This window comes from Myxocyprinus asiaticus, chromosome 48 (genome assembly GCF_019703515.2).
Source record: "Myxocyprinus asiaticus isolate MX2 ecotype Aquarium Trade chromosome 48, UBuf_Myxa_2, whole genome shotgun sequence".
NCBI lineage: Eukaryota > Metazoa > Chordata > Actinopteri > Cypriniformes > Catostomidae > Myxocyprinus > Myxocyprinus asiaticus.
The window spans coordinates 17,537,362-17,564,165 of record NC_059391.1 but is presented as its reverse complement, the minus strand read 5'-3'; the positions used below and the strand labels follow the sequence as shown (position 1 = coordinate 17,564,165).

The 26,804-nt window shown below is 39.0% G+C and overlaps 2 protein-coding genes across 2 annotated transcripts in view; both read right to left on the bottom strand.

Moving 5' to 3' along the window:
- Positions 1 to 627: 627 nt before the first annotated feature.
- Positions 628 to 22,760, bottom strand: LOC127437631 (matrix metalloproteinase-15-like). The gene is made up of 10 exons (XM_051692667.1): positions 21,977 to 22,760; positions 18,790 to 18,938; positions 18,296 to 18,418; positions 17,365 to 17,669; positions 15,911 to 16,072; positions 10,197 to 10,465; positions 8,333 to 8,471; positions 5,237 to 5,384; positions 4,264 to 4,379; positions 628 to 3,553 (listed from the first exon to the last, which is right to left on the bottom strand). Exons 1-10 carry the CDS (start codon positions 22,091 to 22,093, stop codon positions 3,090 to 3,092), a joined length of 1,992 nt encoding a protein of 663 aa, XP_051548627.1. The 5' UTR covers positions 22,094 to 22,760; the 3' UTR covers positions 628 to 3,089.
- A 1,372-nt stretch (positions 22,761 to 24,132) lies between these two features.
- LOC127437597 (pancreatic secretory granule membrane major glycoprotein GP2-like) overlaps positions 24,133 to 26,804 on the bottom strand; it is a 22,643-nt gene continuing 19,971 nt past the window's right edge. Inside the window, exons 2-5 of the mRNA XM_051692623.1 lie at positions 26,158 to 26,266; positions 25,717 to 25,870; positions 25,394 to 25,673; positions 24,133 to 25,201 (exon numbers count right to left, since the gene is read on the bottom strand). Coding sequence (XP_051548583.1) covers positions 24,967 to 25,201; positions 25,394 to 25,673; positions 25,717 to 25,870; positions 26,158 to 26,196 — 708 coding nt within the window. The 5' untranslated portion in view covers positions 26,197 to 26,266 and the 3' untranslated portion in view covers positions 24,133 to 24,966. The remainder of the gene's footprint in view (positions 25,202 to 25,393; positions 25,674 to 25,716; positions 25,871 to 26,157; positions 26,267 to 26,804) is intronic.

Here is a 26,804-nt window from a genome sequence, read left to right as displayed (position 1 = left end):
AGAACACAAATTTTCATTAAAACATTAAGCAGTTTCATTAGGTGCTATATCCTTTCGCTATCATTAGCATCAGATACACAGATTCTCGACTGCATAATTACAACAAAGTTTCTCATTATTATGAGAAACTAAGTCATTATTGTGAGAACGTTTCTCATTTTACTATTAAAAAGTCATTATTATGTGAAGTTTTCTCAGTATGGCATACTAAACCATTATTACAAGAAAGTTTATTATTATTGAGAAAGTTTCTCATTATTAAAGATACCAAGTCATTATTGTGAGAAAGTTTCTCATTATTATTAAATACTAAATCATTATTATGAGTTTTTTATTAGTATAAGATACTAAGTCATTATTACAAGAACGTTTCTCATTACCTCCTAAACAGGATACAGTCTTAATCTCCTCCAACTGGGAAGAGTTCAGAACACACCAATCGATCACATCTAGATACAATTAGCACCTTCAGCACAATCTCAGGAAAAGCATGATTTCCTAACACTAGTATAATGTAACCGATATTCTTAGAACAGATATGCATGCTATACAATTTGAAGGAGTTATTGTACTCAAACCAAAACAAAGGATGTGCACAATCAGCAGAGGACATCCAAAAATAAAAGGGATTACATCTGCGTACTCCATTTTATTGTGAGCAAGTTACATACCAGATAATATCTGTAAAAGCGATACATGCCCTGCATGATTTACACGATTGTAAATAAAAACAATATAAATGTCTGAAATCAAAATAAAAAAACCATGAAATTAATTGAGGGAGAGTTTCTATACTTTCAAAGCCTGAAAAACAAAAACAAAAAAACATTTTAAACTTAAGCTGGTTTGCTGTTCATAGCTGGTTTAAGATGGTCTTCTAGCATGACCAGCTGAAAAGTGACAATTGTCACATTCCACACTCTGTTCAAATTGTTATTGAAGCCGTTTTTTTTTTTTTTTGCAGCAGGGAAAAATTTAAAACCCATTCATTTTGAGAGACAATACAAAAATGACACAGGTTTAAAAGACTGAAGGCCACTTGTGAAAACTGCACAAATGTCAAGTTTGTGTGACTGCAACGAAAAGCCTGCAGACTCATGCTTAGTGAAAATAAAGAAATACACTTCCAGCACTGTTAATTCGTGATGGTCTGCATTATTAAGACACAGATAGAGTACAGCCTTCCAAGGCACTGATAGACAGGATCCCAAGGCCAGGAATGCCTCTCATAAACAAAGACTCCAGGGTTGGGGGAGAATGTGGCTGGGGGTACAGCGGGGTAAACAAAGGAAAGTTCCACAGGAAGACAAACAGTAAGGGGTGGTTTGGGGGGGGGTTCTGGTTGTAGGGGTACTGTACACTATTTCTAGGTCACGGTGACAGTACGGCACACCTCACTTCTATTCCCCCTACTCGTCCTCTTTGGCACACTCAATGGAACTCAGGCAGAGGAAATGCTGGCAGGCTACAGCCCCCCCCCATTTTTTTGCTCTCTCCATAAAGTCCAAAATCAGCAACATCTGTGTAATGCAAGCCAGCCCCAGCTACACGGGGAAGAGACTGTAAATCCTCCTAAATGTGTGCAAGACAATTTATTAAGCCTGACTTTTCTTTTAACCATGTGCTTTCTACAAGACCTTGACACAGAGTTTGTGGTTTCCTCTATTATTGAGGCTGGTTAACAGAGGATGTGCTGAAATTTGCTGATCTAAGCTTTTTTTTTTTTTTAATACATCCAATGTTTCCCACAGTGTAAAACCAAAAATTCTAGGCTCAACAGGAAAACACACATAACATATAAGTAACTTGCTCACAGAGAAGAACTACAACACAAAATTACCACTAAACAAATCATAATCATCTATCAAAAATGCAAATGATCTGCTCAGAAGAGGGTTCTGATGGATGAGCACCATAAAAAAAACAACAAAAGGTGTGTGTCACTCAGAAGACATATGTGCATAAATATCAGCTATAGGGTAGTGTAAGTAGCTCTGTTCAAAACTTAGTAAGCATCCTTGCGGTCTGCTGCCTACATAGACAGCAGCCTTTTAAGGCAGCATCCAAACTGAAATCGAACTTCACAAGTGACAGATTTGAAACACTCTGAACTCCATGCACCACACAGACTTAGGCCTCGTTTTAGTTGGTAAACGAATCCATTACCCCATATTTACGCCTCTCATCCACACTAGAACGGCCTTTTCGTCTACCAAAAAAGGGAGACTTTCAAAAACACTTTCCATAACCACATACTTTGGAAAACAATGACATTAGGAAACTGAAAACGGATGTTTCAAACTGTGTAGACGTGGCCTGCCTTACAGTTGGTTGCAATTTGGTTTGCCGTTAGCATGAGGCCAAGCTAACAAAGTTATACTTTAATTTGCACAAAAAACACATAGTACACACAAATATTGAGTAAAATTATCTATTTTTATTAATACTGCTATTTTTAGTGATAATTTTTGAACTTGAATGAAGTATATTTACTGTCTTATGGTAATTTCTTTCGACTCTTCCCTTTTTCTTTTTTTTTACTCTGTTTACATGCGCAGTTATAATCGAGCTACAGCTTTTTCGGAATAGTTAAGCTACAGTCTTCATCTGTCTGTCCAAGCATACATGACAATGCACAACCGAATATTTGAATGAAAGAAGTCGTCTGAGAAAGTGATAAATACACACCACACGTTGTTTCTGTCAAGCAACGAATGCTCCTAAACATGGAGCAATGGCGAAGCTGATTGTGGTCCAGTTAATGTGTATACATGTTGGACAAACCCAAGCTACAATCTCGTTATCTAGGTATGCGGACTTGGAGTTCAGTTGAACCAAAGCTTTTACACAACATTTTAAAAAGAAGAATTTCTGTTTTACTTCGATTGAAATGAAACTTGTAAAGTGCATGTAAACATACTGACTGATCATTGTAATGGGATTGTGTTGTCCACTAAGTATGCATGCAATGACACTAAGGCCTACTCATACAGCCTTCACGTTGGGAGTGCGCATTTGATACCTTAAAATACTGTCAAGGCAGGCAGCTCACTAGGCTTTTGAACAGAGCTAATATATGTTAGTGAGCATCAGACCCACTCCTGCAGGGACCTTTTGCAGTGAACTAACACTTTGGGTGTCTCTCTTTTCTGGAGTGTGGTAATAATGACGTAGATCACTCCCAAAATGCATAGCACTGAGACCAGAGGTACTGTCACCAAGATGAGGGTTGTTATGTGTTCATTATCATTCACCCTTAGAACAACGTCCACCTCCTTTTTCTCCTCCTCTTCATCATTATTATTTCCATCAACTTCATCATCAACAGCAACATCCTCATCATCACCATTTTTGTAGTCATCAGGGTCTTGATTGTTGTCTGTGGTCTCTGGCCACCTGTGGTCAGGCTTTACATCCGTGTCTGCACCAGCGTCAAAGTGCACCCGGCAGCCCATGAAATCATTTAAAATAGATCTGGGGTATCCAGCATCTACCCTCTTTAGTTTGTTATCGAACCTCCAGTATTTGGTGCCTTGGTAGAAGAAAGTGTATGCTGTATAAAAAGAGTTGGATAAAATGCATGTTAATAACTTAATATTAGATTTGCATTCCCTGATGGACATAGCAGTGCTTTTCAAGCCAGCAAAAGAATGGTTATGTTGTCATGACACTCCGTGCACATTTTCTGTGCACGAGAATAAATGCAGTAATGTCATCGTTTCATTTTGAAAGCTTAACATTCTATCAACGTAAGTATTTGAAAGATTTTCAAAATCAAATTTTCTTAAATTTAAGTGTAAAAGTTACAAAAATAAATAGTCTACAAAAAGTCTGTATGCAGACTGTATGCTAAAAGGTTCAGACTGAATTAATTGCATAAAAAATAAAACAAATTTGCTTTGCAAGCACTATAATAAATACACTAGTGACTAAGACGACAAAATTATACCACTGATTCTAAATAAATTAGTGGAAATGTCTGGTCATTGTAATCATGTTTAATTACACAAGATTCGAGCCAATCGTAAGAGAGTACCAAATTCTACAGCTAAAAAAAGACGTGGCAAAGGAGATCGTGAACAATACCGTGAAATTAGAAGTGAGTGCAGAACACTTTCAAGTCAAAAGATCTTATTGCACCGCAGTTTTTCAGTGATGAAGTCACTCTTTCCCTCTTAGCTTTGGATTATTGGATTTTGTTCTCTTTTTCTTGCATTCAGCTGTGACATTTTCTTGGGCACCCATTCCCTTTGCCTCACTCACCTCCATCATCGCTGAGGAAGGCCCCTTTAAGTGCGCCAGGAATGGAGCCCCACACTCTCACTGGTTTGGGGTAATCTTTCTCCACAGCATGGGATTCTTCACTAAATCGCCAATATCTGCAAGATAAAAGCAGCAATGGGAAAAAATTAAAGTGGACATTAAATTCCTTCTCAGTGCTAAAGCAGTAAAGGCATAGTCCACAAAAACAAAAAATTTGGTCATGAAATATTTCCAGCAAATTGTCTGTTCCTCACACAAAGTTATCATATGGTTTTAGAACATACTGTATGAAACAGAGCATGAGGGCCTACTTTATTTGTACTTTGTCCTATTTGAAGCTTGATTAGCCATGAGTTGCCATCTACTTCGTATGGAATTTGATTGGATGGAGAGGAGCAAAAAAGTCATATTTCAGCCCAAAATAAAAATAGGCTTTATTTATTTTTATTTTTTTAAAGAATATATTTGCATTGTGGCATCTTTGTCATGACAAATGCAAACGATTTTGTCATTACTAAAATGTGAAATATAATGATATTTGATATAAATTGTGATGTATTTATATATCATGGTAGCATGTGTTGTACTGCCTTTATGCTTTTAAAAATTTTTTACAAAAAAGGCCATTTAAAGAAAAAAGGATACTGGGAATTACACACACAAAAAAAGTCCTAAAATATGCTTAATGCAAAATATTTTTTTTTATTCACCTGTTTATTCTGATAAATAACTCACAGAATAGTAGTTCCACAGAAGAAGAAAAATCATATACTGTTTAAGTGACAAGAGATGATATACAGTAGGTCATGACAGAATATTCTTTATTGGGTGAACTATGCCTTTAATTGAAGCACCACATCAAACCACTCTCTAAAGATAAATGTTTAAAAAGTGAGTGTTATATTGTGTTGACGGCTAACTCTCAACCACTTGACACATCTGGCCTTTTCCACTAAGACCTCAGCATGTTTACCTGTCTCCTCTGAAGAAGTAGGTAAAACCAGATGGTTCCCACCACACTGCAGTATCCACTCTGTCAGGCATGCCCTGACCGTAACGAAACAAGTCCTGTGGGTATCCAGGCTCCACGTCTGCCTCTCTGAAAAGCCAGTATTTACTTCCTGCAGGAGCAATACAGAACACAGAGAGGAGATGGACAAAAGCCACATAAGAGGGAAAGACATACCGTAAATGGCAGGGGTTGCATGACTGAGAGATGATATCATTGAGCCTTCTGTTCACTTACTGAGATAGCACAGAGGATACATTGTGCAGCATAAAAGCATTGTTCCCCTCAAAACAAATGCAAAAGTGAAATCTAAATTCTCAAAAAAAAAAAAAAATTGCATAACTAAGAATTCCCAAAATGACATTCAGTCATTACAACTGTTCACAGCTATTATAAACTCAGCAAAAAAAAGAAACGTCCCTTTTTCAGGACACTGTATTTTAAAGATAATTTTGTAAAAATCCAAATAACTTTACAGATCTTTATTGTAAAGGGTTTAAACAATGTTTTCCATGCTTGTTCAATGAACCATAAACAATTAATGAACATGCACCTGTGGAACAGTCGTTAAGACACTAACAGCTTACTAACGGTAGGCAATTAAGGTCACAGTTATAAAAACTTAGGACTTGTACTGACTCTGAAAAACACCAAAAGAAAGATGCCCAGGGTCCCTGCTCCTCTGCGTGAATGTGCCTTAGGCATGCTGCATGGAGGCCTGAGGACTGCAGATGTGGCCAGGGCAATAAATTGCAATGTCTGTACTGTGAAATGCCTAAGACAGCACTATAGGGAGACAGGAAGGACAGCTGATCATCCTCGCAGTGGCAGACCACATGTAACAACACCTGCACAGGATCGGTACATCCGAATATCACAAATACTGGACAGGTACAGAATGGTAACAACAACTGCCCGAGTTACACCAGGAATGCACAATCCCTCCATCAGTGCTCAGACTGTCCGCAATAGGCTGAGAGAGGCTGGACTGAGGGCTTGTAGGCCTGTTGTAAGGCAGGTCCTTACCAGACATCACCGGCAACAACGTCGCCTATGGGCACAAACCCACCTTCGGTGGACCAGACAGGACTGGCAAAAAGTGCTCTTCACTGACGAGTCATGGTTTTGTCTCACCAGGGGTGATGGTTGGACTCGCGTTTATCCTTGAAAGAATGAGCATGACACCGAGGCCTGTCCTCTGGAGCGTGATCGATTTGGAGGTGGAGGGTCCGTCATGGTCTGGGATGGTGTGTCACAGCATCATGGGACTAAACTTGTTGTCATTGCAGGCAATCTCGATGCTGTGCATTACAGGGAAGACATCCTCCTCCCTCATGTGGTACCCTTCCTGCAGGCTCATCCTGACATGACCCTTCAGCATGACAATGCCACCAGCCACACTGCTTGTTCTGGCAAGATAGGAATTTCAGTGTTCTGCCATGGCCAGCGAAGTGCCTGGATCTTAATCCCATTGAGCATGTCTGGGACCTGTTGGATTGGAGGGTGAGGGCTAGGGCCATTCCCCCCAGAAATGTCCGGGAAATTGCAAGTGCCTTGGTGGAAGAGTGGGGTAACATCTCACAGCAAGAACTGGCAAATCTGGCGTAGTCCATGAGGAGGAGATGCACTGCAGTACTTAATGCAGCTGGTGGCCACACCAGATACTGACTGTTCCTTTTGATTTTGACCCCCCCCCCCCTTTGTTCAGGGACACATTATTCCATTTCTGTTAGTCATATGTCTGTGAAACTTATTCAGTTTATGTCTTAGTTGTTGAATCTTTTTATGTTCATACAAATATTTACACATGTTAAGTTTGCTGAAAATAAAAGCAGTTGAAAGTGAGAGGACGTTTCTTTTTTTGCTGAGTTTATAAGTTATATTATATAAACTATTTCTTTCATGTTGGGTCTATGATTGTGGTATTATTTTTTTTGATAACCCTGTCTCTATAATCATGCAGGAACAAAAACTGTGGTCGTTTGATTTACATGACAGTCTCTTCAAACATAAATTGGCAGTTCTTGGCCAGAATAAACTGCAATATGGACCAGACCTTTTGCCGTTTAGTCAAAGGTTTGGCTATGTGAGACTAACGCTTATCCCACTACACCTTCTCTTCTGCGGGCTTTCCAGGTTTCTTCTCTCAAAATGAAACCAAATCAGACAGCATCTGGGGTCGAACTGACGCAATGCAGGCCGAGTCCTGTAACGCTGCCAGGTTCTCTCCCCCTCTCTCTAAGTGTTTCACGAATGACATAATTTGACTTCAAGATGCTGTTATAGCCACGGGAACAGATGTTTAAAGAGGAAGTAGACTGATATATGGGAAATATTAAATGAACTGGACTGTGTCTTTTGAAGATGTCATACTCTTTCATCCTGATACTAAGACTATTTACATTCCTGCTTTGTGGATGACAATAATAATTGGTTTGAGATGCTATTGTCCAGAAAGAGGGATCACATTTTCCCAGTTTTAGCATCTCTACACTGGCTTCTGGTGAAATTCAGGGTCGATTTAAAAATTCGGATTTTTGTCGACAAGGCACTATCTGGTCTCGCGCCCCAGTATATCAGTGACCTTCTACACCCTTACTCCCCCACCAGAGCGCTCAGGGCTTCTGATAAACTTCTACTGAAGGTTCCTCATTGCCTCTATTGATCTAAGGGTGACCGTGCCTTTTCTGTGATAGGTCCTAATCTATGGAATAGTCTCCCTTTCCATGTGAGGTCAGCTTCATCACTAACCATTTTTAAATCATCTTTAAAAACATATTTTTATTCTGTGGCTTTTGAATAGATCATTGAATAGGTTGAAGTGGATTAATACATGATGTTGTATATAAATATTTTTCCTTTATTTTATTATGTTTTATATTTAACTTTAAAATCAGTCTGTTTTTATATATTTCATTTGTTTGATCTGTAAAGCACTTTGGTTCAACTTCTGTTGTTTTTAAATGTGCTATATAAATAAAGGTTGACTTGACTATTGTGAAGATCAAATACACTTCTCATTGGCTACTGAAAGCCTTGGAATTAGTTTAGGATGCAGACCTTTAAAGAATACAAATTTTCCATCATGTCGTTCATATGCAGCATCAATGTCTTCAGGAAGTCCAATCCAGAAGAAGGAGATAGGCATTGGGTAATTATCCAGGACCTGGTTCCTCCGAACCCTCCAGAACCAACGACCCTGCCAAAGAAAATCTAATACTGTTAACACACAACAGAAAGCCACTGAAGATTTATGCTTCCTTGGACATCTATCTTTTGCAGGCACAAGATCCAAATTAATTGTCAAAAACAAACAAAAAGACATTGATATACTGAAATTAAGCAAACAAGACATAAAGTGGCATTAAAATTGGTATGAAAAACCTCAGATCACCTTTACATTAATTTTATGTTTACAAAAATGATGAGCGGCGCCTTGTTGTACCAACACAGAGGCACCAAAACGCTTTCACGGACTTTAGTTTCACTGTACCATGTTGGTGGAATGACCTTCCTGACATTATATATATATATATATATATATATATATATATATATATATATATATTCTTGTTGCACTCTTATCTGTCTTGGATACTACTATTCTGATGCTAGTGAAACTTCGTAATGCAACTCTTTTTGTACCACTGATAAATCGCTTATGATGTATTATTCCTCTTTTGTAAGTCGCTTTGGATAAAAGCATCTGCCAAATGAATAAATGCAAATATAAATGTAAAAAGTGATGTTTGCCCATGCAAAAGTTCCCACCAAGATGCTAGGGTGTTGTGAGTGGTAATCTATGCAGTTGCTAAAGCTGGTGCCACACTAGCCGATTTTTCCAGTGATTTTCAGGTGTGAGCTTCATATACAGTGCATAATCCGTACATATGTAGCTGGCCAATAGGTGAGACGCAGCACACATTAGCGTCTGCCAGTGGGAGGTCGTTAATCACTTGACCGTCGGGACTCCCTGCTGAGTTAATGGCTTCAAAAACTCAAAGTACATCAGGCTTGCTTAAATAATTTAAGGCTCGTGTTCCCTTAAAGTGACCAATGAGCTTCTTTTGCTGAAGAACTGACAAAACGTCAAGCTGATCTGAACATTTTCATTGCACTCAACTGCATATCAGCACAAATGCTGACTGTAATCCATAGTGATTCTGTCACTAAGCATTTTTCCTGTGTTTTTCTCCTACACTAAAATGACTGATGAAACTCACTGAAAGCTGCATTTGGACAAATATTTTACGGCAAGCTTCAAGGGGATAAATACACAATCACATACTTTCACAAGGTAAGTTACTCCATGAATCACATACTAAATCACATTTACAATGGTTTATGCTCACTTGGTATTACTGTTGTTATTTCGGTGAGTTCCATGTGACAGGGAATCAGAGAGAGAGAGAGAGAGAGAGAGAGTTGCTGTGAGTCGGTTTGTCTGTCACCCCTCCACAATTCTTAATCGACAAGTGTGTCATACCTCCGACTGTAGAGGGCGAGACCTCTGCAATAAGTCTGCTTGTGTGACACCCTCAGGCCAAAATCGAGTTGTTTGGAGTCTGCTAGTGTGGCACCAGCTTTGTGTTCCAAGATGTTGCTTTGGCAAAGTCAAAAGAGAACATGCCCATCCCTATAATATTCTGAATATTATGGTTCACAGATATAGTCTCTCCTTCAATGCAAGTCTAAGGGATATATTTGCTCATTGTCTGGCAAGTGACAACTGCACGACCAGTCATTTACAGAAGTAATAGCACACCTCTACTCAACAAGCCACACAATAAGGTATCATTCAAGTCTAAAGATTAAAAACATTCCTAACTCTTAGTATGGGCAAATGTCATAGTGATACTTGCCTTAGCAAGAACCACTAGTAACTAAATGTTTTGATATAACAGCATTTACTGAAGGTCCTAACCTTGAACACAAACATCTCTCCTCTCAACACAGTGACTGTGTCAAAGTTCCCCTTGCAGATGTCAGGTGCATCCTGATCCGAGCGTTCTGTCGGCTGGGGTCTGTAGGTCCTTCTGGTTGGGTCGACTGGAGGCACCCAGGGCTTGGTGGGCTGCAGCGAGGGTCTGGTTGTTCTCGGATGGGCCATAATGGTGGTGGTCTCTGGCTCAGCAGTGGTTGTAAACAGGGTTGTGGTGGACGGTGCTTGAGTGGTCACAATCTCTGGAGGTCCTATACATACAAATGCATACATTTTTTTTATAATTACATTTTTTTTATTGATTCTTACAATAAAGAAAGAAAAGTAAAACATATATACATAGAATCAACATTTAAACCCCACAACCACCCCTCCCCATCCCCACCCTGACACCCAACAAACATCCCTGTGGTTACACGAGTATACACACACACACACACACACACACACACACACACACACACACACAAAATAAATAAACATATATATATATATACATTTAAAACTATACTACTCTCTCCACCGCCCCTACCCGAGAGCCCTCCAAAAACTCCAAATAGTTTCCCCATTTCCCAACAAACAAATCCCACTCCCTCCTCCAATACCAAGTTGAAATCTTTCTACCATAATCTCTTGATAGAAGTTAAAGCTCCATCCCCCAGACTCTGAATTAGCAGGGAGTAATACACTGATGCCTCATGACCTTTTCCAAAAGCAGTAAATCACCATTCCCAGAGTATCTGCCGCTTTAGGGGGGTGTATGCTACTCCCAAAAATAGTACAGAGCAGGTGGCGCAGCTGTAAATACCTATAAAACTGAGATCTGGGCATCCCAAAATGTTGAACCAAATTTTCAAAAGATCTCAACACTCCACTCTCATATAGGTCACAGAGTGTATTAACCTCCCTCACAATCCACTCTGACCAGCAGAAAGGGGACTTAAAAATACATAATTTTTGGGTTCTGCCATATGCTTGAGGCAACATTTAAATAAATGTCCGAATTAAACACTCAACACTTTTGTCCATACAGAGTGCAAATGCGAGATAACGGGGTGTAACTTACTTCTCCGATTAGATTGATAGAAAGCTTTGCAATGGCAAAATAGGGGCAAGAACTTCTGGATCAACACAAAACCAGGGAGGGGCTCTCTCAGGTGGCAAATTTCTGAGACTGAATGCATAATAATAAAACAAAATCTTGAGTAGGCCTAGCCCACCTTTGTCTATCAGCCTATGTAACTTATTGAAATGTAATCTGGGACGTTTACCATTCCAAATGAAGGACTTCGCTATGCTATCAAATTGCTTAAAATAAGAGAGGGGGACATCTACAGGGAGAGATTGTAGCAGGTAGTTAAATTTTGGAATACAATTCATTTTAATAACATTAAACTTCCCAATCATAGATAAATGTAATGAAGCTCACCTGCCCACATCTCTCAAACCTTTTTATTAAGGGGTCAAAATCTAATCAGACAAATTTACTGGGAATAAAATGCCCAAATTCTTAATGCCCTGTTGGGGCCACTGGAAGGTGCCTGGCTGAAAAGCTGTTACTGGGCAGTACACTGTCAGAGCCAAAGCTTTGGATTTAGACCAACTGACTCTGTATCCCAAGAGTTTAGAAAAGGAATTAATAATTCTGTGGAGGCAAGGCATAGATCTAGAAGAGTCAGAGACGAATAATAAAATATAATCTGCGTAAATCAGAAGTTTATGCCCCACACCTCCCACCATCACCCCTGGAAATCATCCTTCTTTCTTATCGTGGCTGCTAATGGTTCCAGAGCAAGACAGAACAATAATGGGGAAAGAGGGCAACCCTGCCGGGTGCCCATATCCAGAGTAAAATAATCTGAAATTAATCTATTTGTTTGTACCGCCACTACCGGGTGTCTATAAAGTAACTTAATCCATCCAATAAGCATACTCCCAAACCCGTACATTTCCAAAATCTTAAAAAGAATCCCATTCTACCATATCAAATGCCTTTTCGGCGTCAAGTGATATGGCAGCGACTGGAGTCTGATCATTAGCCACTCTGATCAAGGACTGAGTCCATCAATAGATTAAAGTCTCCTCCCAATATTATATCTTGAGGGGTGCCAGCAGCTTGCAACATCCCTTCAAGATCTATAAAAAAGCCCTGATCATCAGTGTTAGGTGCGTAAATATTAGCCAAAATCAACCTTTGCCCCTGAATTTCTGTTAAAACAATAATGACTCTTCCTAATTTATCTTTACTCTGTTTGAGACATTTGAATTGAAGATGCTTACTTATCAGTGTAATGACTCCCCTGCTCTTACTTGAGCCAGCAATAAAGAAAACATGCCCACCTCATATCCTCCCAAATTTTTCAGCTTCCTGTGTGGAAAGATGCGTTTCTTGAAGAAACACTATATAATATTTGTTTCGTTTAAAAAAGAAACAACCTTCCTTCTTTTTATGGGGTGCCCCTACCCATTCACATTCCACGTGGAGAGAGACAATCCACTCATATTAACATTTGACATTTTGACATATGAGAAAAATAGATTGTGTCAAAAACAAAATTAAAAAGACCACATTCCAACATTAGTGCAACAATTAAACCCCGAACATCCCCCAGAACCAAACATACAGAAAAGTGTGCATTAACCCTGTGCATGACAGTGCCAACCTGCGTCCATCCCTCTAAACTCAAACAGTCCATGTACGACTACGAGAGCCCCCGCAACAACTTTGCCGTCGGATTGCTCAAGTCTGGTGTTTCTATACAAACTTTGTGAGACAGAATTACATAAAAGAAAATCTATAAAACAAACTCCAGCCAATAGGCAGAATAAACACAAAGAATGTGTAGATTCATCCAAATAACTGTCCTGAAGTTGTGTTCCTCCTTCAGCCGCTATCGGAACCAACATAAAATAAAAAAAATGAAAAATAAAAAAACCCATTCAAATGAATGTTCAGTGAGCCGGCTGTTACATGAGTGCAGCAGATGACCTAATCCCTCCAATGTCCTACAAAAAAACACTCCACTGAACAAACTCCAACCAATAGGAGGCATAAGCACAAAGAAAGTGCAGATTCATCCACAACACTGTCCCGAAGGTGTGTTACTACACAAAACAAACTCTAGCCGCTCGGCAGAACCAGCACAAAAAGAAACAAAAAAGGCACCCAGTTTCCTCGGACGGTCAAGCGAATGTTCAGTGAGTCAGGCCCACTCAGCTGCAACGTGAGAATCACACAATGACTTACTCATTCCATTGACTTTATGAAGGACAATGATTGTTGGGGACAAGTAAATACTTTGCGGCCATCCTTTCTATTCTCAATTTGGCCGGGAACATCAGTGCAAAAACGACCTTCTGTTGATGTAAGAGTTTCTTGCATTCCTTGAATCGATCACGTTTCTCTTGTCAAATTTGCAAAGTCTGGGAACAAGAAAATGTTGTGGTTCTTCCAAGAAAGCCTTCCTTTACTCCTCGCCTCGCGTAACAAGATCTTTATCGGATGATCTCAGAAATTTGGCCAGAATTGATCGGGGCCTCTGTCCCTCAGCAGGTTGCCAAGCCGAAACTCTGTGAGCTGGCTTGATTTCCAGCTTATGGCCTGTTATGTCGAGCAGACTCGGAAAGAGCCCATCCAGAAATTCCACCATATTCTGACCCTCTGCTTGCTCAGGAATTCCAACAATTCGGACATTGTTTCACTGGTTACGATTCTCAAGGTCTTCCAACTTTTCCCAAACACGTTCCAAGTCTGCCTTGGGTCACTAACGGGTTAGCAGCTAATTCCCTCTCCGATGACTCCAGATAATCGATCTGTTTCTCAACATCCACCACTCCTGTAACTAACTCAGTGAATTTCGTCTCCATGGCAGTGATCGATCGACGTATTACAGCAAGATCCTCCAAGTCAGCAATGACCTTTGTCAGCATTACCGACATGTTCGACAGTTGACGCTGAATCTTTTTCACCACACTGTCCAAATTGAGTCCCTGGTCCGAGGCCTGTTGATCAGGGGCTTCAGCTTGAGCACATAAGTGTCTTTTAATGTCTCCAGAGCCTGAGGATTTTGAATTCTTTGACATTGTATTCATAGAACAGTTATGGGACAGGGTGTATCGAATCTCACCGGTTTACGATACAAAAAGTATTAAACTAGCAAAGTGCACAGAGCTCGCAGTTCACACGGCCGAACCTCGCATGGTGCCACGCGACTCCCCAGACGCGTACATTTTTACACTTTCCCCTTTCACAGCTAATCTTCTTGCACTCATACACTGCATAAGAGTGTGTTACACTTTTTCCATCAAACACCAGCTGTGGAAGAAGACCTGTGAGGCTGAGTCAGAACACCAGTGGATGGCGTTCAAATGGAGAAAACAGACTCAGACATAATATTTTTTTTTTCCTCCGCAATTTGGAATGCCCAATTCCCAATGTGCTCTAAGTCCTCATGGTGGCATAGTGACTCAATCCAGGTGGCGGAGGACGAATCTCAGTTGCCTCCACGTCCGAGACCGTCAATCCGCACATCTTATCACATGGCTTGCTGAGCACGTTACCGTGGAGACATAGTGCATGTGGAGGCTTCACGCTATTCTCCGCAGCATCCACACACAACTCACCACGTGCCCTAACGAGAGCGAGAACCACATTATAGGGACCACAAGAAGGTTAACCCATGTGACTCTACCCTCCCTAGCAACCAGGCCAATTTGGTTGCTTAGGGGACCTGGCTGGAGTCACTCAGCACACCCTGGATTCGAACTCGTGACTCCAGGGGTGGTAGTCAGCGTCTTTACTCGCTGAGCTACCCAGGCCCCCCGAAGCCATACACTATTTAATAAAGTTTAGACAGACAGATTTCCATGGGGCAGAACTGAATACAGCTGGTCATACAACAACTTATTGTGGATGACAAATGCATCATAAATGGGGCAAATTGAACAAAATATAACTAATGTCCTCCACCACAGTTTGCACCATAGATACACATTTTCCACTGTGAAAGTGTTATTTGGACTGTTGCATAAATGGGCATTCACATTGACGTGGCTACATCGCTGGAGGTCTCCAAGTTGCTGTACTGTTGGTCTCAAATAGACGTTCCAACTTCACTGCTTCTTTCTCCTTTGTCATGGCAAAATCAGTGTTAGTGTGAATGCCCCATGAAGTTAACATTAATTGCCGTTCACAACCAATTTTACTACTGTAATATGACATTTCACTACTGTAATGTTTTCTACAAGAAAAATGTAGAGCAGGACTTGATTTTAGACATTGGGAATTGTTTGGTTTGTGAAAATGAGAGATGCTGCAGAGAAATGGTAAAAAAATAAGATGGCTTGGTGACATTAGCCAAAAAGGAAAATTGTTTAAGAGGCGCAGTAAGTAATTAAATTTTTACGAAAGATCACGAAGACAAAAACACTTTTTTTCTTTGGAATAATCTACGGAACGTAAATAAATAGGGTCAATTGATTTTTTTTTGTGTGCATATTGCCATTTTATTTTTGTTAAGATGTAAAATTCTATATAAATATTCTATTACTCTATAGTTACACAAATATTTTGTGCGCTGACAAAAGCTTTCACTGATTTAACAGCTGAATGGATTCACTGACAGTATCCAAAATAAATAACATAAGTTAACATACAGTTAACTTAACTGAAACAGGTAGTGTCTTGGAGTACTTACCATAGATCTGGTGAATGCCATTTATGTCATCTTCAGCCAATGAGAAGCTTTCTGTGTCCATCCACTGGTAGAATGGAGCCATGATGGCAGTAGGGTCATTGGAGTGCTCCAACCCCAGTGCATGACCCAACTCATGAACTGCGACCAGAAACATGTCAACACCTACAACCACAGACAAACAAAAAAAAAAAAAAAAAAAAAAACAGCAAATTAAATCTATTGACATGAACATTAGGTGCTTTAGGGAGAAGTACATAACTTCAGCACCCCTAGTGTCACCAAACGGAGTTGCAAAAATAATAACTGATTTCAAAGAGATTTCCCAAACACTCCCCCTGTCTGACATTGGTCATCAAACTGATAGTCCCACCCCAACCTCACACCATTGGTTGAGCTAGTTAGGTTGCTCAAACAAACAGAGGAATGTTTGTATAGCTTAACAGTGTTTACACTTTTTGGGGAAGCAACCTAAGACAGGCTTACTTATAGTTGCCTTTGCATAGTAAACTGAAATCAGAAAGTATTTTAAATAGGGCTGTCAACTTACTGTGTTAATTTAGTGCGATTACATGAAAAATAACGCGTTTAGAAATTAAAGCCATTAATCATGCCCCCAACCAGTACGTAAATTCTGTAATAATGTTCCTACCATCGGAGCAATTCAAGCTTGATGTATCACCTGCCCACAGTAGGGGGCAGTCAGCGTTCCAGCTTTAAAGGCAACACGTCTCAAACCAACGAGCAGGAAGCTCAGCCTTCCATAGATACTGCGCTCTTGCACACAATGACATCTGCCCTCAAGCACAACAGAGTGCAGGGATCTCGAGATGGGTAATTCAAAATTTTGAACTATGTTTAACTTCACACAGTGTCCTAAAAACACAACATTTATGACTAGAGGCGTTGAAAACTATTGAGACACACCAAAAACGTTCCGTCTGTCTAACGCACAAGTGCATCGACCAACAATTAAAAATAGAGCAGAAGTATACCAATAATAGGGCTATTTTCAGTTATATGGAAATAAAAACAAGCAATATTTTCACTTTTAAAACCACTTATTGAATTGTCTAAATGCTTTATGATGATGTAATGTATTTTAAATATCTAAATTAATATTTTTAGACCTATATAAGCCTATTATATTTATAATTATTTAAATTATTGTAAATTACCTTTAATTGGGGGACTTTGAGTAAATATTGGCATGCAATAAATTGTGTTTAATTCGAGTCGTTAATCTGCACATCGTTTCATTAGATTAAAAATTAACAGATTGACAGTTCTAATTTTAACAAAATAAATGACACCACCTTTAAGCAATTTTAAAAAAATGCCTACATTCACATCACAAAGTTCTCTGTGGGAAAGTAACTACTCTAAAATAGGGAGAAAAAAAAAAGTGACTACTTTGAAGACAGCAAGAGTGCAGAGAAACAGCTAATAGTTCACACCTGAGCCCTCCTGTTGGTTAAGGGTCCATGGCTCATCTATGTCGAAATGAGTGTCTCCACCCATTCCGGGACCAGGGAAAAAAGCATGAGCCAGAGACCCTCCTTCCCCATCGAAAAGTGACATATCTCCATGATATCCAGAGGCAAACAGTAGTATAATGTCAGGCCCTTCACTTCCATTCTTTATCTCGTGGTACGGGACCTCCTCAAATCGCAAAGGTGTTACTTTCTCCCAAACACTGAAGGCCCTTCGAATAGCCTCGTGAGTTAGCTCCTGGCCGACTTTTGGCGAGTGGTTCTGAATGCTTAAAAAAAGGAAAGGGGAAACAAAAAAAAAAAATCTATTTATTTTATTTACTCCTTGGTCATCAAAATCACAGTATTTTATCAGCAAAACTTTATAAACCTTTAAATGTCAAACTAAATAAATTTTTCTTTTTGGAACATTATCAAAGTTGCCTTTAAAATAATGTTTATATTTTAAATAATATAATTAAAATTAAATGCATTTTTTTTTTTTTTTACTTTCAATTATGGCCTTTTTACCTTTAATTTATAGAAATGTCAAATGAGAAACAGTAAAGTTTGGGAGAGAAAGAGGGAATATGGGAAACATAAATATGGGAAACATAAATATGGCAAAGCTTAAATATTAATCAGATAATAACTGATCTCCTACATTGTAAGAAATCACAGTTTGCCACATACATTTTCTACTGTGAAAGTGTCATCTAGACTACTGTATAAGACTTATCTTATTGGATATTTTGTGTGCAGATTGCTATTGTTTCTATTAAAGTAAAATATACTGTAAAAAAAAGCATTATTTTAGTGTCAATGAGCTCAGAACATTTCGAAGGGCTGGATTTGAACCTATGACAACACGCATTACCCACTGCCCCACAGCTCTCAATTTTCAGTTGAAATTCACCTGTAAGTGAGCTTATCCTGATCCCACTTGTGGCCAGTAAGGGTGAAACGCTTACGACGAGAACCTCCCTCGGTTGACTCCTCGAAGCGATCAGGCACTCCACAGCGAGGTCTTTTCATAGCTCTGAAAATACAGAGATTTTAGCATGTCTGGGGACAGCAAATGTCAAAAGCTTACGAGAACATTAATTTTGTCAAACTACTCGGACCTAAGCATTTTTGCAAATTAAAGAGAGGCCTTCAGGGAAGTCAATAATCCATGAGACTTTATTTGAATGTTTATTAAGCAGTTCTCACTGAGCTGCTACTGTATTGCATAGGCTGCGTGTTACCCAGTTACACAACTGTTGGACAGTAACTTATCACAGGTTTTTCCATTCCCTCACAGTTAACTTCAAAGTATACAGTCATTACTCTGCTCAACCAAAACAGGCTGAGCTCTTGTTGTTGTTCAATGGGCAGTTGAATGAGAGGGTGCACTAGAGGAAATCATACTTCAGAGTGGCCACGTCCATTTGTCCGGTCATCTCCAAGCCATAGAAGCGCTGCATGTCCTTGATGGCACTGGAAAGGATCTGAGATGACTGCATGGTGGACATCTGTCTACTAGCCTGGGACAGGTAGCCATACATCCTCAGCCATGACTTCAAGAGACAAAAGAAGTTTAAAATGAGGGGGCCTGGGTAGCTCAGTGGTAAAAGACGCTGGCTACCACCCCTGGAGTTCACTAGTTTGAATCCCAGGGCATGCTGAGTGACTCCAGCCAGGTCTCCTAAGCAACCAAATTTGCCCGGTTGCTTGGGAGGGTAGAGTCACATGGGGTAACCTCCTCGTGGTCGCTATTAATGTGGTTCGTTCTCGGTGGGGTGCGTGGTGAGTTGAGCGCGGATGCCACGGTGGATGGCGTGAAGCCTCCACACGCACTATGTCTCCGTGGCAACGCACTCAACAAGCCACGTGATAAGATGCATGGGTTGATGGTCTCAGATGCGGAGGCAACTGGGATTCATCCTCCGACACCCGGATTGAGGCGAATAAGGACTTAAAAGCGCACTGGGAATTGGGCATTCCAAATTGGGTGAATAATAAAAAAAAATGTTTCAAATGTAAAGTGGACAATGAACTGAAAGGACTGAGTAGTATGATTAAGTATGGATTTTAAAAGAAATAAGACACAAATACTGAGAACATTTAATGGGCAGAATAGCTTCTGCTTTGTCTCCAAATAACCTTAAAAATACAATGGGAAATGTTATGGAGATCCATCAAAATTAATTAAACCCTAAACTACAAAAACACTGTATAGCAATCCATATCCAGGAAAAAAACAATTTGCACACCAGAAACAAGTCTTAAATGTTAGGATTATGAACTTATAAACAGAAATAAGCAGCTGAATGTGTTCCCATATTCTTGCAAGGCCCACGAGTGAGTTCAGATGTGAGAGACAACTGAAGCTGTATCAGGACCAGTGTATATGATAAACCATTCATCAGATTTACAAGTAAACAATTAAAAACTTAAGTGAATTAGGAGTGAAAACTTTTTTCTTTCCCAAAATTAGGAGTGAAAACAATTATAATTGCCCCTTAGTAGTCAATTAACTGTTCCCTAAAGATATTGGCCAACATGTGAGATTTTGTAACAATAACATTTTCCCTTTCTTTTATTTACCCCATTTTATTTACCTCACTTTTATTTATTCTTTGTATTGTCTTTTTCTATAAGTAGCCTACTTGAAACATGTTCTGCATTGTTAGTTCACCCAAAATTTAAAATTCTCTCATCATTTACTCACCCTCATGCCATCCCAGATATGTTTGACTTTCATTCTTCTACTGAACAAACATGAAGATTTTTAGAAGAACATCTCAGCTCTGTTGGTCCATTCAATGCAAGTGAATGGTGGCCAAAACTTTGAAGCAAACAAAAGCACATAAAGGCAGCATAAAAGTAATCCATAAGACACCAATGGTTAAATCCATGTCTTCAGAAGTGATATAAGTGTGGGGGAGAAACAGATCAATAATTAAAGGGGTCATGACATGAAGAATAAAATTTTCCTTTATTATGAGATTTTACTATAAAAATATACTGTAAGTTTCAGAACTCAAAACTTCCTCCTCACTGCAAAAAGAGCATTTGTTGAATCCAAGCTGACAAAACGACTCGTTCTCTGCTTCCTCCACATTGTGATGTCACACTGTTGTAGACAATTGCATTTGACCACCTCTATAACAGATCAACACCAATTTGACCTCATCACTTCCGTAATCCCTCCCAGTAGTGGTGAGCAGTGAGATGGTAAGGAGAGAGCAGGTCAGTCAAGAGCCAATCATAACAGTGTGTGCTTACTGTCAAGTCTTAAAGGAGAACCAAAAGCAAATGTTTCTGACAGAGGGTCAGAATGAAGCTGGAAAATTATCATAATTTCCAAATATATGTCTTTTTTGGGCTAATTTATTTTTTTTTTTTTTTGCTAATATTCTAAGTGAACCTCAAGGAACATATATAAATGAGAGAGAGAGAGAGAGAGAAAGAGAGAGAGAGAGAGAGAGAGAGAGAGAGAGAGAGAGAAAAAAGGCATGTCATGGCCCCTTTAAGTAGGTTTTTTTTTTTTTTAATTTTACTATAAATTCTCCTCCATACTCAGTAGGTGGCGATATGCATGAAGAATGCAAATCACCAAAAATAAAAGTTAGAGTGGTCATTTATAATAATAAAAAAAGGCCTTAATATTTCCTCACCCACAACTATCATATTGCTTCAGAAGACATGGATTTAAACACTGGAGTCCTATGGATTAAGCCCAAAGTAAACTTTGGTCAGACGCGAATGCTGTACAGGATGCATGAGCAAATCTTGTCATCAGCAGAGTGCTCGAGCACTGAACGTTTGCAGCCCTATTTTTCTAACTGTGCGTCTTTGAATGCGCATGCACCTGAAATTATTTGCACAAATGAGCGGATCCACAAGGTGGCAATACTCACATTTGAACCGTTGCGGTCACAAAGAAATGCTAGAAGACAAAATCACCGGTAAATAACAGGAGACAACAATGCATGCGCAAACCACCTGTGTATGCACGCACCGTCAAATGGAGTACACTTTGACAGGCTCATATTCGACTGTACGCAGACGCTGAACGTTCACGTCAAAATCTAAGTATAGTTTGGGCTTTACTGTTAAGCTGCTGTTATGTCTTTTCTGAAGCTTCAAAGTTTGTCACCATTCACTTGCACTGAATGAACCTACAGAGTTGAAATATTCTTCGAAAAATCTTCATTTGTGTTCTGCAGAAGAAAATCATACACATCTGGGATGACATGAGGGCGAGTAAATGAGAATTTTCATCTTTGGGTGAACTATTCCTTTATCATGCCAAGGAAGCGTTGTTGACTTTTCACTCTAGTAAACTTTTTAAATAATGGCCACACAATGCATTAAGTTTAAAAATAAAGAAATATCCATATAGCTAATTAAAGACACCAGGTAAATTGTGTCTTCATCTAACTTAAGCTTAATTTTTTTTTTCTCCCCAAGCACAAGAAAACAAAAATCTTTGATCATACATCAACATGCACACAATTATAAACAACATATTTTGTTTTAAATAATCAAGTTATCAATTCCAGCACTTTAAAGACCATTCAAACAATGGCTTTTCAAAGACCCCACAAACCTCTGCATTAAAAGCGTCATCTTCTGCAGCTATTCCAGCAATGTTGATAAAAAGCAGGATGAAAATCACAGTAACGGCTCTCAGTGACCGGTGAGATCTGCTTCTGCGGGCTGACATCTCTCCGCGCCCGCCCGGGACAGATGCGCAACTCCAGTGAAAATGTGCGGTCAGCTGATGGGTTATAAACGCACAAACCTCTCCTCCCCTGGAACACTATACTTAGATTAGTTCGCAACCGGAGATATTTTATATAGTCTTTAATTACCAAAACACAAAAATAGTTCCTCCTTGGAACTCAAAGGCACTATAAGCCCACCAATTTACATGGACATTTCTCTAGTTCCGTCTAGTTTTTTTTTTTTTTAAACAGTTATCCGCGCTTAACCGCAAATTAGAAGCCAGTTTCGCAATACGGAGTACAAAAAGGCGATCCCCCCTCGTTAGAGTCTCCAACGGCGAAAAAGCTTATAAACCCCTTCCTGGGAAACTATATGTGACTGACAAGCAGTTTCTACCCATTATATAGTGAAGAATAATGCTACTTGTTGATCGTTGCATCATATCGTCTTTGTTGATACGTGCCGCCCGGTTGAAACCATCTGGAAGTGGCGAGGACCAGGCGGCACATCCTCGATAAAAGGCCAAATGATCTTAAAGTTTTCGGAGGACTCCAAATATGAGCATTGAACCTCATGAGGATCTCATGCCGATTTGCAGCACGCAGCCACACCCGATTCTCTCACAATCCTTTGTGCTTTCTACACCCTTTACTATTAAACATGCTCACCACTCATCGCTTTAGAACAACACATTAGTGTAACTTACTGAAATCGCTTTAAAGAATGAAAACAGTTTTTAAGCAGATGTGATTTGTTACACTTTAAGTCCTCACTGCCACCTGTTGTTCATACTCCGTACTATAGAGTTGGAGTCATGTTTCTTATACAAATCAAGTTGCAGCCCATTTGATATAAGAAGACAACACATTCAGGCTGCCTAATAAAGGACCACTCAATTCCCTCTCCAGCACTGTAAATGTCAGTTGAGCCTACTTGGTTACAGCTTTTTTTCAACTATGTATTACGGAAACGCAAGTTTATTTACCTATTTGTCACGTGTCATCTAATTCCAGCTTTAGCAATGCTGATCAGGATGAGAAGATGCCCTGACTCCAAATCACTCCCAATGGAAATATCAATGTCAGGAGATCTAAAATTAAACAAAATCTATACTGTTCAAACAACTTATTTATTTTTTATTTTTTTACATTCCTCTAGTCTAAACCTAGTAATAATTAGCCTAATCGCGTCCATTCATAGTGCCAGTTGAAGTACAGTAGACCCAAAATACAAAATTACTTTAAAATGCATGAATTGTATTGTGCAGATTAGTCACATCAAGTGGCAAACAAATGATGCTCGACCTTTTTTTCTCAGAACTAACTTCACTTTTCAAAGACATTTTTTGCAATTACTTTTAACCATCTGTTAATTTTAATATATGAAGTCAGTTCACCTCAAGTTCACACAAGTGTCCTAGAAGAGTATCCACAGGTGTAGTTCACCACATTACTGTTTCACTAAGTGACAACCAGAAAGTGTCCAAATACTTAATTTTGAATAGCAAATCTATTTGCTTTTATACTAAATTTTAAGATTTATGCATTTCAATTTCCCAACTAAATTCCATCAAATTAATCTTCAGAGTAATCTGTAAGAAAATAAAACTTTGTGTAATACATTTCTTTAAATAAATGCAACTTGGCTTGCTAATTCATTATCTAAATATACCAACCTAGTCTCATAGAACCACTGTTACTATAACAAAATTTTTGCTAATCGAGTTTTACGTGCCGAATTCTGTTTCATCGCAGTTTCCTGGTGAAATTAACACTAGAGGCGCTACAACAATGGTGCGTTTTATTCAATTTCACATAAATCACAAGTACAATGGGGGATTATGACTTCATAAACTTTATTTTTTGCACTTTATGTTATGATATAGAAACACTTCTACTCAAACGCATCTCTGAAAAACAACACCTTAGTGGTTGTATTACAGACTCACCTACATTTACACACTTATTCAAACACGATTAGCTTCTGCAGTAGCTCACCTGACAAAAAAAAAAAAAAAAAAAAAAAAAATTTGCACTGTACATAACAGATTTGTATTTGTGCTGTACATAACAGATAACTTTTGTATTAGATTGCACTACATATGTGTATGTATGCATGTGTGTGTACGTATGTGTATAACTATTTTTTATTATTATCTATGTCTTTCTGCCGTTTTTGTATTGTTGTACACTGGAAGATCCTGTCACCAAGACAAATTCCTTGTATGTGTAAGCATACTTGGCAATAAAGCTGATTCTGATTGTGTTCAACTTAGACTCTGAAGTATGTGGTTCGAGCCCAAACAAGCACGGAAGTTGATACGTAACACGAAAGTGTCAAGCGACATGCAATGACGTGGTTGCTTTATAAAATGTGCTTTTGTGACAAGAACACTATCGGTTAGGTTTAGGTGTTGGTTAGGGTAAGGATGTCGGTTTTAAAACATCCATCTAATATTCATCTTAAAAACCTTGTCTTATTACATCATTTGACATGTCACGGAGAAACACACAGCCAAACATATAATACAGCACGTAATTTTGGTTTGCAAATATGTTGCCATGGTCACGTAAATTTCATGAGGCCAGGCTGAAATATACATTTAGATATATTAAGTGTGGCTTAAGTATCCAAATACTTTTTGAGGCCACTGTACCCATTCTCGATTGCATTAAAAGGTATCCATGTATTAAAATGTTGTAGGAACCTGTCTAAACTTACTTGTCATGGGCCTCTCTGGGACCTCTTGTTTGATTGGTCTATAAGACAGGAGACCTTGAACCTGTTTATCCACAATCACCTCTCTTTTGTACACAGATTTACACTCCTAATAAAAAGGGTTATCAAGTAAACAAAGTGAAAACAAGACCTTCAATAACTAGCACAGAAGAACAGACAATGCAATAAAACAATGGTACAGATGCTTACAGGAATACAAGAATTTTCATCCTCTGGTGTACAGAAATGCACAGTACAATGCAGGTAGAAACCATAGGGCTCGCTTAGAAAAAGAAACATTTCAAAGGAGTAGCGGACAGTTGATCCCTCGCCGTTTCCCTTTCTCGATGTACTGAGCTGTTGACGAATAAAGTTGTCATCTGCACACCTTAAAAGCAAGTAAGAAGACAAACAGAAAAATGTCAGGAAATATAATGAAAGGCAAATGTTTACTTGGAAGTGTGATTAACAATGTTAGTGACTTCAGTGGCAGTTGAGTGTGCACCACCTGGGTTTAATATTTGCAACAAGATCAAATAAGAGTATTCTTAGTAAGCTTAAATTCCCAGAACTAACTCACCCATTTATCAGCAGTGTGTGAGTAAAGCCTGATTTGTCATGAGGCTGAGCATTCTGAGTTGCCCAACACTCGTTCACTTTCAGACGGAAGAAGTCTTCTGGCTCTGTGACTTGGATCTGGATGTAGACTTGATCCTTGAACTTAATAGTAGATGCACTGATGAAAGCCTCTGTGTACGTGTGATCTTTGAACAAACTCATCTCCACACTGACATCCACTTCATCCAGCTTCAACAGGACTTCTCTTAGAGAAAAAAAGAAGACCAAGTGCACAGAATATACTGTACACAGTTTATTTTATAGCCATAAATAAAAGTGTGTTACCTGTAGAAAGAAAAGATGGGAAATGCCATGCCGAGTCTGCGGATGTAGGGATAGACACATTTGTACTCTCTGAACAGCTGGATCTCGCACAATTTTCCCATTGGTAGGTGGGCCAGACACCAGTGTTAGGGAGTATGCAACATGTGTTGTTTTTCTGTTAAGGGTTAGAAATCAATTGAAGTTATAAACTGGTGAATTGAGAACTTTTTTGAAATTAATGATTACTGTAAGCAAATACCTTTTACTTGATGGTTGCACCACTTGATATATTTAATGTTTGAATAAAAATATATATATATATATATGTATATGTATGTGTGTGTGTGTGTGTGTGTTTATATTATAGGCTTACATGCTTTTCAAAAACGAACGAAACCAAATTAAGAAACGGACACAGCAACAATTAAATGAGAAAGCAGCTAAAAGTCATGTCAGTCTTACCTCAATGGGTATACATCCACAGGCAGTGTACAGGTCCATTGGTGTGTGCACTGTGAAATCGACACGGTGCACGTTCTCGGGTCGATACACTGCGAAATATCACATTCACCTGTGTACACAAAATGTGTTTTAGTGACTTGACTTCACTACGACGCCACCTGTCCTTCACGTTTTCTATTACCAGGAATAGAGCCAAGAGCGCACAGGAAGGTTGAAGACACAGAAACACCTGTGGAAGGAAAATGTCATTTTGAAGTTTAAAAACGGCCTGTAAAACTGCGCGTGAAGGGTTCACACCTTTGAATTCTGAGAGCGTGTCATTGGTGATGTAATGATCCTTAGCCCGTTTTAAATTAGTATTTGTAAATATTTTGAAAAATGTCAACGATTTGTGTAAGTAATTACTAATTTACACGTGAAAGGATTCTTAAAAAAAAAAAAAAAAAAAAAATATATGGATTAAATACTTCAGAGAGGAGGCCCTAAATTAATGAAATGAGTGACACCTGCTGACAGAAAACAAGACAACCGGTTACCTTAACCAGAGAGCATATAGCAGAGACGGGGCCACTTCTATTAAAATTAATGGGAGAAATTTGAACGCTCAACCAAGAGGCTGGAGCGCCCAACAGTCAACGGATGTAGAA

Coding starts and splice junctions, on each gene's coding strand:
- LOC127437631 (XM_051692667.1), bottom strand. CDS start 22,093: ATGTCAGCCCGCAGAAGCAGATCTCACCGGTCACTGAGAGCCGTTACT. Junction 18,419..18,789: donor ATGGACGTGGCCACTCTGAA/GTATGATTTCCT, acceptor CTGTATTTTCAG/AGCTATGAAAAGACCTCGCT. Junction 17,670..18,295: donor CAGGATAAGCTCACTTACAG/GTGAATTTCAAC, acceptor CCTTTTTTTAAG/CATTCAGAACCACTCGCCAA.